The sequence below is a fragment of the Papaver somniferum genome, chromosome 11, assembly GCF_003573695.1.
Source record: "Papaver somniferum cultivar HN1 chromosome 11, ASM357369v1, whole genome shotgun sequence".
Taxonomy (NCBI): Eukaryota; Viridiplantae; Streptophyta; class Magnoliopsida; order Ranunculales; family Papaveraceae; genus Papaver; species Papaver somniferum.
The window spans coordinates 62,451,164-62,468,636 of record NC_039368.1 but is presented as its reverse complement, the minus strand read 5'-3'; the positions used below and the strand labels follow the sequence as shown (position 1 = coordinate 62,468,636).

Below are 17,473 nucleotides of genomic sequence, written 5' to 3'. Positions count from 1 at the left end.
CCGCAGAAAATATGTGTGAAATATGTGAGATTTTTCCCTAGTATATATTAATTTGGGGAAAAAAGTAAAGTAGGTACTCGACTTTCGAATTGAACTTGGGTTTTCATAAAATTCCAAACACCGTAAGTTAAGTTTTCTTTTCGAGTTTCTAAAAATTTTAAACCAATCAAACGTTTCCAAGTGACTTCACAAAAACTCTCGTTTCGCAAAAGCTACGAAAAGCCTATTTAAACCAAGAGGAAACGATGGTTTCTGAAAGGTCAACGTGGGAGCCTTATTTATATAGACCTTTAAATCGTTGGATACCCATGTAATATCCCCGCATGTCTACATTTTTAAGTGTTTGGACCCATGTAGTATCCCTTGCATACCAATTTCAACCGGTATTATATATTTTAATTAAATTTAATTAAACGGTTATCAGAAAAAAGAATCTTGTCAACTTGTGAAGGGAAAAACAAAGAAGTCATACGGGAATTAGCTCATGTAGAAGAGTTATTCCACTCTTTGCAAACCATTTTGCTTTTTAAAACGCAGCAGTGCCGTCTCAAGCATTTTAGAGGCTTGGGGCGAGCATTCATAAGAGGGCCCTTTAATATATCTATATATGGACAAAACATAACTGATACATAGATAATACATTGATGGATGTATGTAAAAGTCTAATAAAGGTCCAAAAATAACTGAAGTTCAATTGGAACACGTGTGAAGTAAAAAAAAAAAAAACCTAAAATTTGTGCCCTAACAAAGAAGACTTTCGCCCCCTGTTTGTTCTTCAAATCACCATTATAACTTGGTTCAAAATGAGGGCAAATATATATAGGTAGTGAACAAAATTTTCAGGGCCCCTGTAATATCTCGGTAGCCATTCCGACAACATCTCCATCACAATTATTGATTCCCTTATAGTCGCGTTGCTTTGCAGATCTCGTCTGTCGCTATGAGTATGTCTTACCGACAGCCAATATGCGAGTGGAGTAAAAAAGACTTGAAATAGGGTGATGAGTACATGTTGGCAAATATTGAAATAGTAACTATTATGTAAGCTTTAAGAAATATTGAAATAGTAATGAAAGTGACTATTATGGTGCAGAATCAAAAAAACTTGAAATAGAAATGAAAAGGACAGTACTTGAAAATCCACAAGGAGATTTCTTAAATATCCTCACAAACACTACCTTGTCAACAATGTTGATTTAATTTTACATAGCTTTTATTGTTTGGCTAGAATTTGAAAAAATTGAGATCTTCAAAACAGTCATAAGATTCTTAAAACCACAAAACCATTATCAAGAAAAGACACATCTTTTAGATTACCTCTCATCAGCATGTATTAACTCATATAGGTGGAGAAATATTTTGGATCACTCGTATCAAACTGACACATACATCAGATGGCCTAGATACTATTTATTTGAAAAGTGATTAGCAAGAAGAAGTTGTTTCGAAAATCCCCTTGAAATAACTTCGAATCGGAAGAAATTATAAGTTGCCCGCTACTTCTTGCCCTAATTTTCTTTGACCTAATCTCTCAGACTAATGTTCCGATAAAATCAAGATGGGTTTTATAACCCGATAACTCTTAACACACCGAAGGATTTCCACCGAGAAATCCACCGAGTCTCACAAGTTAAATAGGACCCACCAACAAAACGTGGCCCCCTGCTAATCTCCTTGGGGCGGGGCCCCTTAATATGTGAGACTCGGTGGATTTCTCGGTGGAACTACATCGGTGAGTCTAGAACTGCTCTTTATACCCCACTATAGAGACATCCCTGAGTGTACACGTAATCACTGATTCACTATTGCTTAAAGATGTTGGATATTGAGCCGTTGACTAGATGAAGTTATTACAACATTTTAAAAATAACAGTACGTTTGACTCCTAGGAGCAGTTATTGCTCTTGGTTTACAAAAGTAACGGATTTTTTTTCTAAAAGTAGTCGTTGGGTATTTTTTTCCTACAAAAGGAGACCTATCCCTTTCAAAGTTATTCACCCATCACTTTTAATCTTCCCAAATCAGTCACTCATCATTTTCAAACACCAAAAATGGCTCAAACTCCATTCAATAATCAAGAAGATGTTGCTATTTTTATAGCACACATCAGGGTCACAAAGCACGACTTTGAAAGAGAGTATTGGGTCACCTGTAATCACGACGAAACCGGAGATCCGTAACTTAACATGGATCAAACATCCGATGATTGGTGGGAACGTGTGTTTATGATTTTCAAAGCACTAAACGGAAATCGTTATGGAAGAACGCCCCAGCACATTAGGGAAAGATGATACGATTTACTATTCAATGAATGAGTAGCGCTGAAAGACGAATTCAAAGCTTGGACCGACGCTCTTCCCGACGAATCTGATATGGCGAGAGTAAGTTTGTCAATCAAAAGGCCTCACATGGTTGTTTTTATAAAAAAAACGCTAACTTATAAATAAATTGTTTTTCCAGTACTCTTTGGGTCGCAACCAATACAAATTTAAATATGACAATGAGTTTTCGCACGAGGATTGCTATCGTCTCTTGGTACCAAGTATCATTAAATGTTCAAGCGTGATTTAGTGAACTATTTTATGTCTTTTCCTTCCATTTTATTTCATAGTACAAGAATGTTTATTTTTCGGTTCAATAAAATCGGTTCACGAATATGTAATCAGTCTATATTCTAAATTATTGGGATTTATAATCCAAACACGTAGGATTTAAAATATATTCTTTCAAAGACATGCTTCATGATTTGGTTATGGAATTTAGCCTAACATTTAGCTAGAAAGTTTTAATGTATATTTGTGGGGTTTAGACGTGGGATAATAATGCCTACAAAATAGGAGTTTAGTTGGCCAAGAGTCTCATCCTTATGTAAAGCATGCGTAATAAAAGGCTCTTTCAAGTTGATGAAAAATATGCATTATGTTTTAGAAATGTATTCTCCATGTGGGTTTTGTGCAATCCGATTGCGCTCTTGTTGCAATCCGTTTGCGTAATAGTGGGCTTGACATCCTTCGTATGGGCTTAGTGGAAACACGTAACCCAAAGCCTAGACCCATTTACAGGTACTTTTTCTTCGTATGAGAAGTTTTTTGATCGGGGAAATAGATTAAAATGCACACAAGCCGTGTGCAGGCAGATATAACTTAAAAGATAGCGACAATGCCCCGAAAATACAAGAGCACAAAGAAAAAACTAAAGCGAGAAAGCCCTGAAAATACAAGAGCACAAAGAAAAACTAAAGAACTAAAGAAGTACCGATTCAAAGTACATTAGAAGAAAATTTCTCTTAGATACCACCAAATAATAACTCAAACTTGAAAACCATGAAAAATCCATTCAAGTGATTCTATCATCAACCGCCTCTATTGTTAGATCCTTATGATTTTTCCTAAGGTCGCTAAACTGTTTAGCCTAAACATATCTTTTTGACCTTTCTTCGAAGGAGAAGTTATATCAAAAGAAAAAAGGAGAAAACTCCTTCACACGGATACAGGAGATTACATGCTCATGAGAGAGGACCAATTACTCCAAATAAGGTTGGAGTCTACAATTTTAAAAGTATCTAGATCAAAGGGACAAAGAACTACTAACATATGACCAATTAACTTGCTCCGAAAATCCGCATGGAAAGTATCTAGATGGATCTCAATGTGCTTAGTGCGCCCATGGAAAACTGGATTAACTGTGAGGTATGTCGCTCCAAGATTGTCGCACCATAAGGTGGGTATGGTTGTACACGTTCCTAATTCATGCAAAAGATATTGAATCCAAATAAGTTCTGCGGTAGTAATAGAAAGGGCTTTATATTCGGCTTCGGTAATGGAACGTGATACCGTAGGTTGTTTGCGAGCACTATCGATGATGATAGAAGTAGTAACGAAATCATTCGGATACATAAACGATAGGGAGAAATGTCCCGAGTGCCAGTACACAAGAAGCTATCAAACCGGGTGAGCAGTAGTCTGCAGAGCAACATGGACCAATAATCGTATACCAAGACTAAACATTACCATGATTTAGTCGAAGAGGTTACAAATTCATGCAAAAGATATTGAATCCAAATAAGTTCTGCGGTAGTAGTAGCAAGGGCTTTATATTCGGCTTCGGTATTGGAACGTGATACCGTAGGTTGTTTGCGAGCACTCTCGTTGCTGACAAAGATTACCTCTTAAGAAGTAGTAACTAAACCATTCGGATACATAAAAGATAGGGAGAAATGTCCCGAGTGCCAGTACGCAATAAGCTATCAAACCGGGTGAGCAGTAGTCTGCAGAGCAACATGGACCAATAATCGTATACCAAGACTAAACATTACCATGATTTATTCGAAGAGGTTAGAATTGCCAACCGGTATATGGCGTTTTTAAATCGACCGATGTTACCGTAGAAAATTTTAATCGCTCAGCTCCGGAAAACATCTAGATAAGAATACGAGTCGTCCTAATGTAAAACCTTTAAAATAAATATATGTTTGGTGTACTGACTGTTGTAAAATTTGTTGTACTAGTGTAAGATAGAGCACGTGGACCTAAGACGGGTCGTTCCAATCGGAACTTACAATTCCAGAATATAGACTAAATAGTTGTGAACTTGGTTGTGACAATATTGTCCAAGATGTGTATACGTCCTATCTGCGGTGTAAGGCTTGTTGTCCAGGACAGTATGTATTGCAAACGTTTTCATACACCGTAGTGTCCAGGACAGTAAGTATTGTAAACTCCGTCATATAACGTACTGTCCCGTTGTCCAATAAATTACGGGACAGCGAGTCCAACGACGAAAAGCAAAGGAAATTTAGGACACGTGTGGTATTTACGATTTTCTCCGGGACCGTAATGACCGAAGTCCCTTAGTTCGGAATTTTAATATTTCCGCCCCTTATTTTGTCAATCGCAATATAATTATCCCCCAACACGGTATTGCCCCTATTATTATTTTCTCTCTCATGTTCTGTGTAGGATTCGTCGTTTGTCCATATTTTCGAATGCTCGTTCGTGCATTTGGATTCTCATTCATGCATCATTGTTGAGTACACTTGCACCATTTTCTTGGGGCTTACTCAGTGATAATCCAGATGCCCGATTGTCGAGTATTTATTACTAATTCGTGAAATTTAGTAGAGAATGATTCATTAAACAGAGTAATAAAGGTGAGTAGTTATTTATTATCAATCCATAAGATCAGCCGTGGATTCGATTACGGATTCGGAATAATAAAATGAACATTATCAACCTATAGGATCGTGGATTCGGCTACATGATAGAAGTAATATAATTGTTTATTACCATTTCATGAGATCATCCGTGGATTCGATCATAAAATCAGAGTAATGAGATTATCTATTACCATTCCATGAGATCAGCCGTGGATTCGATCATAAAATCAGAGTAATGAGATTATCTATTACCATTCCATGAGATCAGCCGTGGATTCGATCATGAAATCGGAGTAATGAGATAAAATAGATTATCTTCCAGGAATTCAGTGGTGAATGTCACGGTAGAATTAATCTATTGCAGAAGGAATATTAGCCAGTTAAAGCGTCATACCCATTCTGAAAGGTGAATAGTCAGGGAACAGTGAGTGTCACCGACGTCCTGAAGGCGTCTTTCCCTCTCAACAATTATGTATGGAGAACCGCCTGAATCTATACACAGTTTCTCTACATAGTCAGGGAACAGTGAGTGTCACCGACGTACTGAAGACGTTTTGCCCTCTCAACAATTATGTATGGAGGACCGCCGATCATTCTTCTATGTAAAAAGGTCATGATGAAATGCACAACATCGAACGCTTAGATAGTGGGAGGCATTTCGAGAATCATATTCATCATGGCTATGAGAGGAACTCGATCAGAGATCGTGAAACGGTTCACGGATCGTAAAATATGAATCATCACATGCGTTCCTGAAGCCAGGTCAGAAACATGCAGTATCATGATTTTACGATTTTGACCTTTGTTGAAAATCCACCATCAACACTATCTCTTCTCAATTAGAAAATCTAGACCAATGACCCCGTGAACCCGATTGTTAAGAAGAGTAATTGGAAGATCCCAAAAATCAATATCCAAGATCAATCTAGTCGTATCCAAATAATCCAATAGGAATTCTTCCAAGTATGAAACTTGTTGTTTATCTTTCAAGGTACGAATTCTACAAGAACGAGTGTCGTAAATCGATCACAATTAATATGGACATATCTTAAGATTGAATATGTACGACTTGTGTAAGTATTATTATAAAGATAAACAATATAATGCAGAAAAAGAAAAACACAAGATACCAGAAGTTTTGTTAAAGAAGAAACCTCAAAAGCAGAAAAACCTCGGGACGTCGTCCATATTTGTACTCCAAACTATATTAAGCCACTACAGACACTAGCCTACTATCAGACTTCAGACTGGAATAAAGTTGAGAGTGAATCCACCCTCCAAGCGATTCAGTTATAGTCGCACTCCTTACCTCTCTTGAACCTCGCAAGGCTCTACGCAATTGTTTTTTTATTAGTTGGCATCTTTTACAGCCTAAGAGTTGCTTCAACCTAAGTGAAGACTTTTGATACCAATCTTCCTCTAACAAATAAACCTATTTGATTTCCCTTTAAAACAAAGACTAAGCTTAGAAATCAGTTTGCAAAAGACAAAGCTAGCAAACATCATAAATCCGGAACACTTGCACTCATTCAGATGAGAAGCATGGATTCTTTACCACCTCTCAAGAACAATCTTCAACTTATCAATTATGAACAGTTTTCAGATAGCTATCTTCAGGAATCACAAAGTCTGAGACGAAGAGAACTGTGCGATTACTATCCGAAAACACAAGGATACCAACTAATGAAGTACTTTTAACAATCAAAAGATGCAAAAAAATTAAAAAAACACACACAATAATTTTGTTAATGAGGGAACCGCAATAGCAGAAAAGCTCTAGAACCTCGTCCAGATTTGAACACCACATTGTATTAAGCCGCTAAAGACACTAGCCTACAATCAGACTTCAGATTAAAATGTAGTTGAGACCGAACCCACCCTCTAAGCGATTTATTTACAGTCGCGCTCCTTACGTCTCTTGAACCTCGCAAGGCTCTACGCACTTTATTCTCCTGGCTAACGTCCCTTACAACCTAAGAGTTGCTTCAGCTGAATTGAATACTTTTGATACCAATCTTCTTCTATCAGATAAGCCTATTTTATTTCCATTTATATTAAAGATTAAGGTGAGGAAATGTGTTTGCAATATACATAGCTAGCAAACCTCATAATCCGGAACACATATATTCACTTAGATGAGAAGCCTGGATCTTTTTACCACCTCTCAAGAACAATCTTCAACAGATCAACTAAAACCAGTTTTCAAATATCTATCTTGAGGAATCACAAAGTCTGGGACGAATAGAACTTTGCGATTACCATCTATTTTGCCTGAAAGAGATTACGAGAACCTCGATAACAGAAAAGAAAGATCAGGATACACGAAATATCAAGGTAAAGATAGTCGTACCTGGATTCACGAATCCCCAAAGCAAAGTTTTTTAGACGTATACCTAATTATGTTTCTCAGAGGAAACCTAGGTCAATAAAGGATGACTCTACAATCAACTAGGACACAAAGTGTCAGGGATTGACTTTCCCAGTTGAAAGAGATGTTTTATTTATAGTTTTTCCAAGACCAGGGGTTGCTTAGTATTCAAGCTAAGTTAACTTCAGCATCAAGCAAATCCTTTTCTTGAAAATTAAAATATAATAATATACACTTAGGTCCGGTTACGGAACTGTGTATAATGACAGTTCGGTTTGGTAAGTTATCCAAAGAACTAACATCAATTTGATATTAGTTCAAACACCTAAGAGTTTAATCATGATGCACACACATAAGTGTTTAAGTGATTAATGGAGTCTTATAGTTATTTTACAGAGTTCTAGCAACGCTAAACATATTAAAAATAAGTCTTTGAGCATTTACTAAAATATAAATTGTGACAGTTGGTAGAGCGATTGGTGAACCGTAAGGCTTGTTCACGAGTCAGGGTGGTACAGTTTGTGAACCGGGTTCGCCAACCCTACAAGACTACCGAACGCAGTTGACAACGGTTCGTGAACCGGGTTCGCCAACTGCTAGCCTAGTATACCAACTTTGAAATACATTTCACCACTATTCGCCAAACGGGTTCGTGAACTGTAACCAACTGAACTTGTGGTTTGCTAACTGGTTCGCCAACCTTCTTGTATTTCTGAAACTCAAATATCTACGATTTGTAAACTGGTTTTCCAACCTACCCTGAGTAGAAATATCAAAACTTCATATTTTTTTTCTTATGATGTTTGAAACATTCCCAAGTGATAAAATCATTTGCATGGGAAATTTTCAATTGATCCACGAATTAATTCAAAGAACTAATATTGTTAAGGACCGTTGAACATCTTTCTTAGAATCTTATTCGATATTTTTCACAAGGCAAGCTTGATTTGAAACTTCTTCTTTGTAAATCTACTAGAAGTCATACGACATAGTCTCAACAGATCAAACAGTAAGATAGTGAGTAAAGTAGAGTGGTTCAGTCTTCACATACCTGATACAGAAGTTTTCTGAATGTCTTCGTCGATCTTCAGTCTTCAAGGGTGATGTCTGATACTCAACTACAAATTCTAACCTAGTCCGAGACTTGACTTAGTAGACTAGAAATTAAGATATAGTTTTGATCAACTGATATTGACAACAAGCTTGGGATAACAAAGCTTGTGGGAGCAATGCTCTAACAATCTCCCCTCTTGTCAATTTTAGTGACAAAACTATTCAATAATATGGATTCAAAAATAAATAAAATTTTCAGCTCAATCCAATATGCTCGACTTCCTTGGTTCTTCAACACACGTCTTGAATCCTTTGTGCTTCAAGTTCTTCAAGTGTTTTGTATGTGTCTGTTCAGCACTTTGTTGTTGAAGATCTGTAGCGATAACAACTTCTGAGAATACTCAAAAGATTTTTAATAGAATGAGGTAATCACTTTACTCATTGGTTTTTATACATAAACATAGTATTGATACCTTCCTCAAAATTCAGTTGCACCACTATTTTGAAGCAATATTATGGTGATATGTCCCCCCCTTAGTCGATACATACTACTTTTGCAAAATAGGTAAAACCTATAGATAATAATCCACTCCCTCTTACATGCCATATGTAATTAGTAAGATACTATTTAATAATTCTCCCCATTTTTGTGACAAAATTGACAAAGACGAAAAATCGGGATAATCATGAATTAATCGAAAGAGTTTCAGGACTAGAGAACACATACCAACCTTTAGTTTAGACGATTTCAACCAAGAAATTTCGGTTTGCGTCAAGGAGATATAAAGCACAAACATCTCCTACAATTCCACATCTGCACTCCCCACAAAGATATTATCATTGAACACAAGTTTAAAAGAACTCTCCCTTATTAAATGTCATTCCTAGAAGAACAACATGAGCGACCTTACTCCAGTCACAAGACAAGGATTTTCTTGGACTCTAAATTTATTCGCCAGTTACGAACAAAATAAATTTGTATCCAATATTTTTCTCTTTTCCCGCCACAACAAATATTTTCACTCATGGATAAGTCTTATGGAAACTTCCCATAGGGACCTCAATGGTGTTACCATGTAAGGTAAAGGGAATGCCTAAAATTTATGATGTGGGAGAGAAAGAAGATTTGAGCGAGATATCAATCCTCGCCCAAAACTATTTCATTAGATAGTATATTATACAAAATATTAAAAGTTGATCAAATTCTAGTAGTAACGTATTTTATTAGATTTTTTAAATAAAAAGTGGTATCGAAATTTCGTAATAATTTTTTTGATAATTTTTTTTTAATATAAAATGAATAAAATATCGAGATATCAATCCTCGCTTTTCAACTTCTTCAGTCGAGGTTTTAATCATCGCTTTAATTTAGATTTCTCCACCATTCTTCATATTCGAGGAGAGTAAAGTGGAATCGTGGTTGTTTTATGTCGCAATCATCCCACCAAATTGGCCCTTAAGACATACAAGATGTTTGTTTTTCTGCTGACTCGGTGTTTGGATCTGACTCGGCCAAAGTCAGATGTCAGACCATTTGTTTTTTTTTTAATTTTTTTATTTTGAGTCAAATATGGTTCGCGATCGGACTCAGACCTAACTCTTGGCTCGAACCTGTTTGAATTAGATAATAAAATACCCTCAACTCATGGAAACAAGCCATTGATTCGTATTTTAAGTCGGATGAGTTACATTTGATTAAAAAAAAACAAATATATTGAGTCTGATCTGGATGAGTCAGGTGATTTCAGTCAGACCTAGACGAATTATAATCAGATGAGCCAGATCAAAAAACAAAAATTATTAGCCTAAAAATGTTTAGAGAAACCATAAAAACCTTTCTCAAAAGTCAAAACCAAGCGGACACAAAAATGGGTGAGGTGGATCCGGTCACCCAAAAACTAGCAAGAGTCTATTAGTGTGCGGTGGGTTTTGGAAGAATTCTTTTTGCAGTCCGTTTAGCATGGGACCGATTGCCTCAACACTGACCAATAACTGAGTCAGTTTGACCCCGGCCTGAACGGCTGAAAACAAAATGTTCAAAGTCGAGGATTACTCATCAAGCTCATGACAGATAGGTACAATGCGTGCGCAATCAGTCAATACCAAAACGCACTGACAAGTCACGCCTTCACTGACTTCACTCTCTCTCAGTGTACGTCTTTCTCACTTTGATCACAGTGGATTCGTTTTCCTTTGGTTACTTTAAAGTTCAGAGTTTGAAGTTTGAACTACAAGCAAAACCAAACCAAACACTGCACTAGTCATTTACTCATTTTCTTAACCAGGTACAGAAACAGTAATACTGCACTTCTTTCAACACTTGCAAGTTTTTCTAAACCTCTCTCTATGTGGAAAGAAGAGTTGTACACACAATTTTTTTAAGTTGCGAGCTTTACCTAACTGGTCGACGGCAAGCGCTAATTTAGTTGACCTCCACTGATCACCATACCCCCGTTTTCCTTGAGCCACGTTGCTGTTCGCCCAAGGCCAGCCCTGCTCTCAATCTTCACACTGCCAGCCAACGTGTGAGTGGTGTAGTCGAAAAAAGAAACTGTTCTATCCAAGCGCGTGACTGTGTCTATTCCTCTAGAAAGAAAGAAAGAAGAGTATATGGAACTTGTACTTCTCACCTTTATATGATGCTTTTTCTTAGTTTGATCAACAAGGAAAATGATGACACTAGATTTTTGGCAAACCCAATTTTCTAGAATTTGACTATTTCGCTAGCTAGAGCACTAGTGATGAGACTCAAGCATTAGCTAGCTGGTCTAATGGAGTTAAATAGTTGCATCGTTTAAAAAAGCGGTGGTGCTATTCACAGCTCTAAAACACCACTCTACTCACAGCTGAACAACATCTAAGCCATACATCTTTCAAATGGTGAACTCTTTTACTTAATAGTGGTCCACTCTACTCACAGCTGAACAACATCTAAGCCCTATATTTTTCAAATGGTAAACTCTTTTACTTAATAGTGGGTTCTGGCTGAATATACCTGAACCACTACTCTTGTGACACCTAGCATTGAGTGGTGAATAGAGCTCTAAGTGGAGAGCTGACTATCATTTTCCTTAAAAAAGGTACAGACTTCGGTCTCTAATCTCTATATATATATATACTAGGACAACAAATAGAGGACAAAGCCAAAGTAACAATTAGTAAAACTAGTGCTAATACACATAAGTAGATGTAAAATTTGACAGCTTCCAAATGGATGTCATTGTGTTGCTATCCACGGAGTAAAACACAACATGACTAATGCATATGTAAAAACTTTTTTTTACAATTTAGTTAGGAAACACAGATAAAAACATTAATTTAGCAGTATCACTAATTACCCACAGCCAAGAAATCAGTTAAGTTTAATGATATAGTGCATACTGAACTAAAGAGTTTAAGACTGATTAATATTAATTTACATAACCGAAGTCCAAAAACAAACCCTGTGAGTAGAAACAAAAGAATTCAGTTCAGTTCAGTTCAGTTATACCAAAAAAAAACAGTCAACAGAAGTCGTTGGTCTTCAAAACCCTTGTTCAATGCTCCAGGCTTTTAAGTTTCCATCTAACGCTTTTGCTTTGGGAATGGAGAATAGGCTCTTCCCAAGAAGCTTGACTGACAAGGAATTTCTGAAGATGGCAAAACACTTCTGTCACTCGATGTATTTTTTCGGTTGTTGATCATCAAAATAAAGCCGTTGCGAAACCTACAGCCCCACCACTACAAGCTCCATCCACCACCATCACCACCACTAGCAACACCACTAGCAACATCATTTCTCTCCGATCAAGATGATAACGACTTGAAAAACCGCACATGAACCTTGGAAAAGCTTTCAAAACAGCAGTGACTCAACTAAATAGATATGGATCATGATGATCAAAATTCAAAATATGTAATCTAAATAATTAGAGAGGAATCTAAAAAGGGTATTTCATCACTAATTAGTTGTTTAAGTTATCATGAACCATGATCTTCAACAAGGACGAGAAGAAGGTGGTGCCCAAGGAGGTAACACATCAGAAGGAATTTGACTATTTAATAACTGACTCATACTAGGAAGATGATGAGTTGTTGAACCACTGTAAATAGTTTCATCACCACCATTACCACTCAAAACTGCACCAGTATTAGGATCAATCTTAGGTTTAACATTGATCTCCTCCTCATCTTGATGATCATGATCTTCATTATTCTGACATGATGGAAGCCTAAAAAAAGCTGGGTTCACAAAAGAAGCAGCCATTAAAAAGACAGAAGAGGCAGCAATAAGTGGACCAGCAATAGTACCTCCTATAACTTGACCTTGTCCTCCTGCAAGAGAAATACTAAAAGGCGGTGATGACGAAGGCTTAGTTGATGCCGGAGGATAGATAAAACTACCGGACAAGGAGAGAATCTCAAAACAACCAGGTATAGAAACAGTAGCATTATGATGAGTAGAAGTAGAATGACGAAGAATCACATTAGCAACAGAACCAGAACCACTTAGTATAGAAAGACAAACATGGTGTTTAACAGAAAACTTAGAAACTGTTTCAATAATATCTGAACCAGCGGAGATTTCAAGGATTATTGGGTGCATGGCTTTTGAATCATCACGACTTACTTCTCTTGTGATTATAATAGGTGGTTTTGGTTTGTTTTTTGATCCTGGTGGCCTTCCCCTTGGTTTTCTACTAAGCATTTGAGGACTATCATTTGATTCTGGTGAAGTTATCATTTGCATCATACGCATATCTCCATCATCACCACCACTGCCATCACGGTTTCTGCTCATGCAAATTGATTTTGTTACACCAGTATTACTTCCAACACCACCAGAGCAAGGAGCAAGGACGAGAGCTCTACTATTTCTAGGGCTATGATGATGATGGGATTGATGATCTTGATTTTGATCTTCTTCAGAACTATGACACTCTCTAGCTTGATGATTTAGTGACATTGATATTCCACCACTCCCATATTCTGCCATTTAATTTGTTGATGGTGTTCTTCTTGTTTATCACTACTGTGTTTCTTGTGTATCTCAGTACTCTTTCATGGATGAAAACTGATAAGGAGAAATTACTGATGACTTCTTTGCTGGTTTTCTTAGGTTATAAATGTTGTATCCTAGATAGACTCTTAGGGTTGTTTTATGTGCTGTCGGATTCCAGAGGTGCTTCCTCTCTGATCATCAGAATGGATGATAAATATGGACGACTATCTTTTGTTGCGGATATGGGTCTTGTATGATATAAATGTTAAGTGGGGCCAGTTTATATTCTTCAGTCACATCGCCTGCGCCCAGGCTACAACTACATTACTCAAGGTAATCTGTAATTTAGACTTGGTTAGCTGCTAGCTAGATCATGCAGGGGTTGCATTTATAGAGGTTTTGACCGAGTTATTGTGTAGTCTTATCGGTCAAATGGATCTCTTCTAATATTACGTCCATGATTGAAGGGCTGTCATGTACTCCTGAAATGAACTGATACAGCCTTGGGTACTTCAATCTGTGATGCCCGGTCTAAGGACTTTTAGTTTTAAAGGGGATTTGGCGTTTCTGTCGTGATTACAAATGCTAAATCTACGGAGGGTCTTTCGAGCAAAGTTGAATGTCACTTTAACCTACTAATTTGGATCTATTTTTCTCTTTGGAAGCACTTTAGCCTATTCAGTTTTTTTCATTTCCTATTGAATATTAGCATTTTAGCGTATTCAATTTGAACCACACATCTATACTTAGATTCACAATCAGGTTCGGATAGAATTTCGTAGATATGGAGTTTAGATGGTAGGGACTTGGAAAAAAAGGGAGCTAAATAGTAATGTCGTAAAAACATTATATAAGAAATTGTAAAAGAGCAATTGTCCCCATTTATGAGATACCTTGATATTACATGACTTTCTGACGAGTTATTAACTCTCGGAATATAAGTATGATTCCAAAAAACCATTTTTCTTTTGCTCCTAAACATAAATCAAAAATTTCAATTTCTGGGATTGTTTCTATTTTAGATTTGGGCCTTTTTCTAACCATTACCCTTTTATTTCTCTGATTCCAGAGGACCTAGCATACTGTAAAAATTAGCGATGGCCATATCTTCGTTCTTATGTTTCGGCCTCTCATAAAATTCCAAGCTTGAAGCTGATATGAAATAGTTCCTCCCTGCACCCATTTTACATTGTATCCGTCAATATGACCAGACCTTATGAAAGTACTCACAATGTAGGAGGAAATGGTTTATTGGCTCTTCATGAGAGTTACAGAAAGCACACATAGTATTTCGAATTTGACAACTTCGTGATTAAGGTTATCAATGTTTGGAATGGAGTTTTGAGCTGCTGACCACAAGAAGAATTACACCTTAAGAGGTACATGTTGAATCCATATGAATGAAAAGGAAACCACATTAAGAATAGGAGGCAACTGCTTCACCATCTAATTGTAACAAGTTTTAGAACTAAAACCACTAGGAAGATTGCATTGCACTGTATCGTCCTCTTCATCATACAAAAAATGGGTGTGTATGTGTGGGGTGGGGGGACCAAGACCTCAAACAATTCAAGCATTTATGGGATTTCAGTTGAGGTCAAATTCTTCCTCAACTGTAAATTTCATGCACCATTTTCTGTCATTTTTTTAATAGACCAATTTTTTTGTTTAGATAGCTTTTAGATGTTTGAAAAGGTGAGTTTGAGTGCTTGATTTCTTCTCCATTTTTCACACCATAATTTGGTTGCATTACCTTTAAAAACTTGTGCAGTGGTTATTACTTCCACTATGGTTTTTTCTTCTTGAATTCCTGGCTAAATGTCTCTTCCTTGAGTAGTGTTAGATTCTTTCACCCATTTTTTTCTCTAATTATCCTTCTCTAGGGTTGTGTTTTTTCTTTTGAGAATCTCCAAGACTATTTAGCTAGCATTGTTTTTTTTTCTTTCTGTCAGATGTTGAGACCCACAAGAAATTTTCCATAATTTGATTCAGTTGTTTCTCAACATTTGCTGGCATAGAGAAGATGGACATACAACAGATTGGCAAACTTGAGAGTGTTGATTGGATAAGCTGCACTCCACTTGTTTTTGTGAAGAATCTTTTTTTCATGGAACCAATTGTTTTTGAATTTTTTTAATTACTGGCTCCCAAATTGAGTTGTCTCTTGTCTTAGCTCCCAAATCCACTCCAAGACACTATAAAGGGAGATATACTTATTAGAACACTTTTATTGAAGTTAACATTTAATCCTGTGATGGCTTCAAAGTTTTGAGTGATTAAAAGTAAGTTCTCTGCTTCTTTCTCTGTGTTATTCAGAAATACCAGAGTATCATCAGCAAACTATAAGTGAGAGACTTGCACTGAGTTTATTAAGAAGCCTGAAATCATGTTCAATTGTATAGCATTCTTCATAAGCTTTGATAAGATTTCGGCTACCAAAATAATGAAATTGAGATAACAGATCACCTTGTCTTTAGCCATTTTGAGGTTTAAATTTTTTGTTTGAGCTACCATTTATCAGAAGAGAGTATTGTGCGGAGTTGACACACCACTACATCCAACTTATCCACTTTGTATGTAATGTTTAAAAAGAACTCATGGTTTCTTGCTCTTAAATCTTGAATCAGTTAGTTCTTCAGCAATTAAGATGTCGTCTAAAATCTTTTTGTCTGCAATGAAATCTCCTTGATTTTAGAGATCAGTTTGGGGAGAATAACTTTGGATCTTTGTGTAAGCACTTTTGAGATCACCTTATAAACATTACTGACCAAACTTATGGGTCCAAAATCTTGAGGCGCACCCACTTGTTCTTTTTTGGGATTAGACTGATGATGGAGCATTTTATTCTCCAATCAATTTTGTGTTGTGTTTCAAATTCTTTCATCATTGCCATAAATTCTTTCTTAATTACAGACCAATCAATCTTGTAGAAACCCATGCTAAAACCATCAGGTCCTGGAGAGTTGTTGCTTTTGAACTGCTTGATCACCCTCCAAACTTCATGTTATGATGTTGTATTTTTCAGCCAAATTTTGTCTTCTTCTGATAGTTTTGTGAAGCATTTCTCATTCATTTATGGTTTGATTGGATGCTAATCCTGAATATTAAAGTTTGAAAAAAGTAGGATGATATTTTCTCCCTAATGTCAGCCTTATAGAAGTTATTTAAACCATTTATTACCAATTTCTGCATTATATTTCTTATCCTCCTGGCATTTTCTAGAGAGTGAAATCACTTGGAATTTACATCTCCTTCTTTGAAATGTTGAGCTTTTGACCTTGCCAGCCATTTTCTAGCATTATCAAGATTTAGTTGTTTTTAGTTAAGCTTTGTTTTCCGCTCTTTCATTAAACTGTTGAGTTGTAAGTGTAACATGTTCTTCCAGTGCATTCAAACAGTTTATGTGAGTGGTGAGCTCCTGTTTTCTTTACTTCTTCTTCCCATATGTTACTTTTGCCCATCATTTAAGAAATAATTTAAGGTTTTGAAGCTTTTTTTAGAGAATATGAAGCTTGGTGAACCAAAATATTGCATTGTATCCTACCACATTTGCAAATTAGTTAGAAAATCAGGATGAGCGAACAATAATTTTCTACTTTAAATGGAGGTTTTGCTCTATCAACATTTGTAGTAGTTAAAAGAATAGTTGAGATCTGACAAATTTCTAGATAAGACAGTTTGAGTTAGTAAAGGAAATTTACTTTCAAATCGGGGAGATACCCGTACTTTGTGTAATCTACACGGAAATAGATCTATTTGTATGTTGCTCCATGTGTAAAGCCCTTCATTTAGAGGCAAACCTACCAGCTCATGCTTTCCCATAAAGTCATTGAAAGATCTTTTGCTTCTTTTTGAGCCTCCAGACTTATTTCTTTATCTTCTTCTTCTTATAACATTGAAATCACCTGTTATACAA

The 17,473-nt window shown here is 36.4% G+C and overlaps 1 protein-coding gene across 1 annotated transcript; it reads right to left on the bottom strand.

Annotated features, from left to right (window-relative positions):
• Window positions 1-12,054: 12,054 nt before the first annotated feature.
• LOC113320230 (AT-hook motif nuclear-localized protein 28-like) lies at window positions 12,055-13,745 on the bottom strand. Its single transcript, XM_026568159.1, has one exon. The coding sequence runs from the start codon at window positions 13,549-13,551 to the stop codon at window positions 12,553-12,555; it is 999 nt and encodes a 332-aa protein (XP_026423944.1). The 5' UTR covers window positions 13,552-13,745; the 3' UTR covers window positions 12,055-12,552.
• Between the last annotated feature and the right edge of the window lie 3,728 nt (window positions 13,746-17,473).

Excerpts from the sequence above, each read along its gene's own strand:
- LOC113320230 (XM_026568159.1), bottom strand. The coding sequence starts at position 13,551 with ATGGCAGAATATGGGAGTGGTGGAATATCAATGTCACTAAATCATCAA.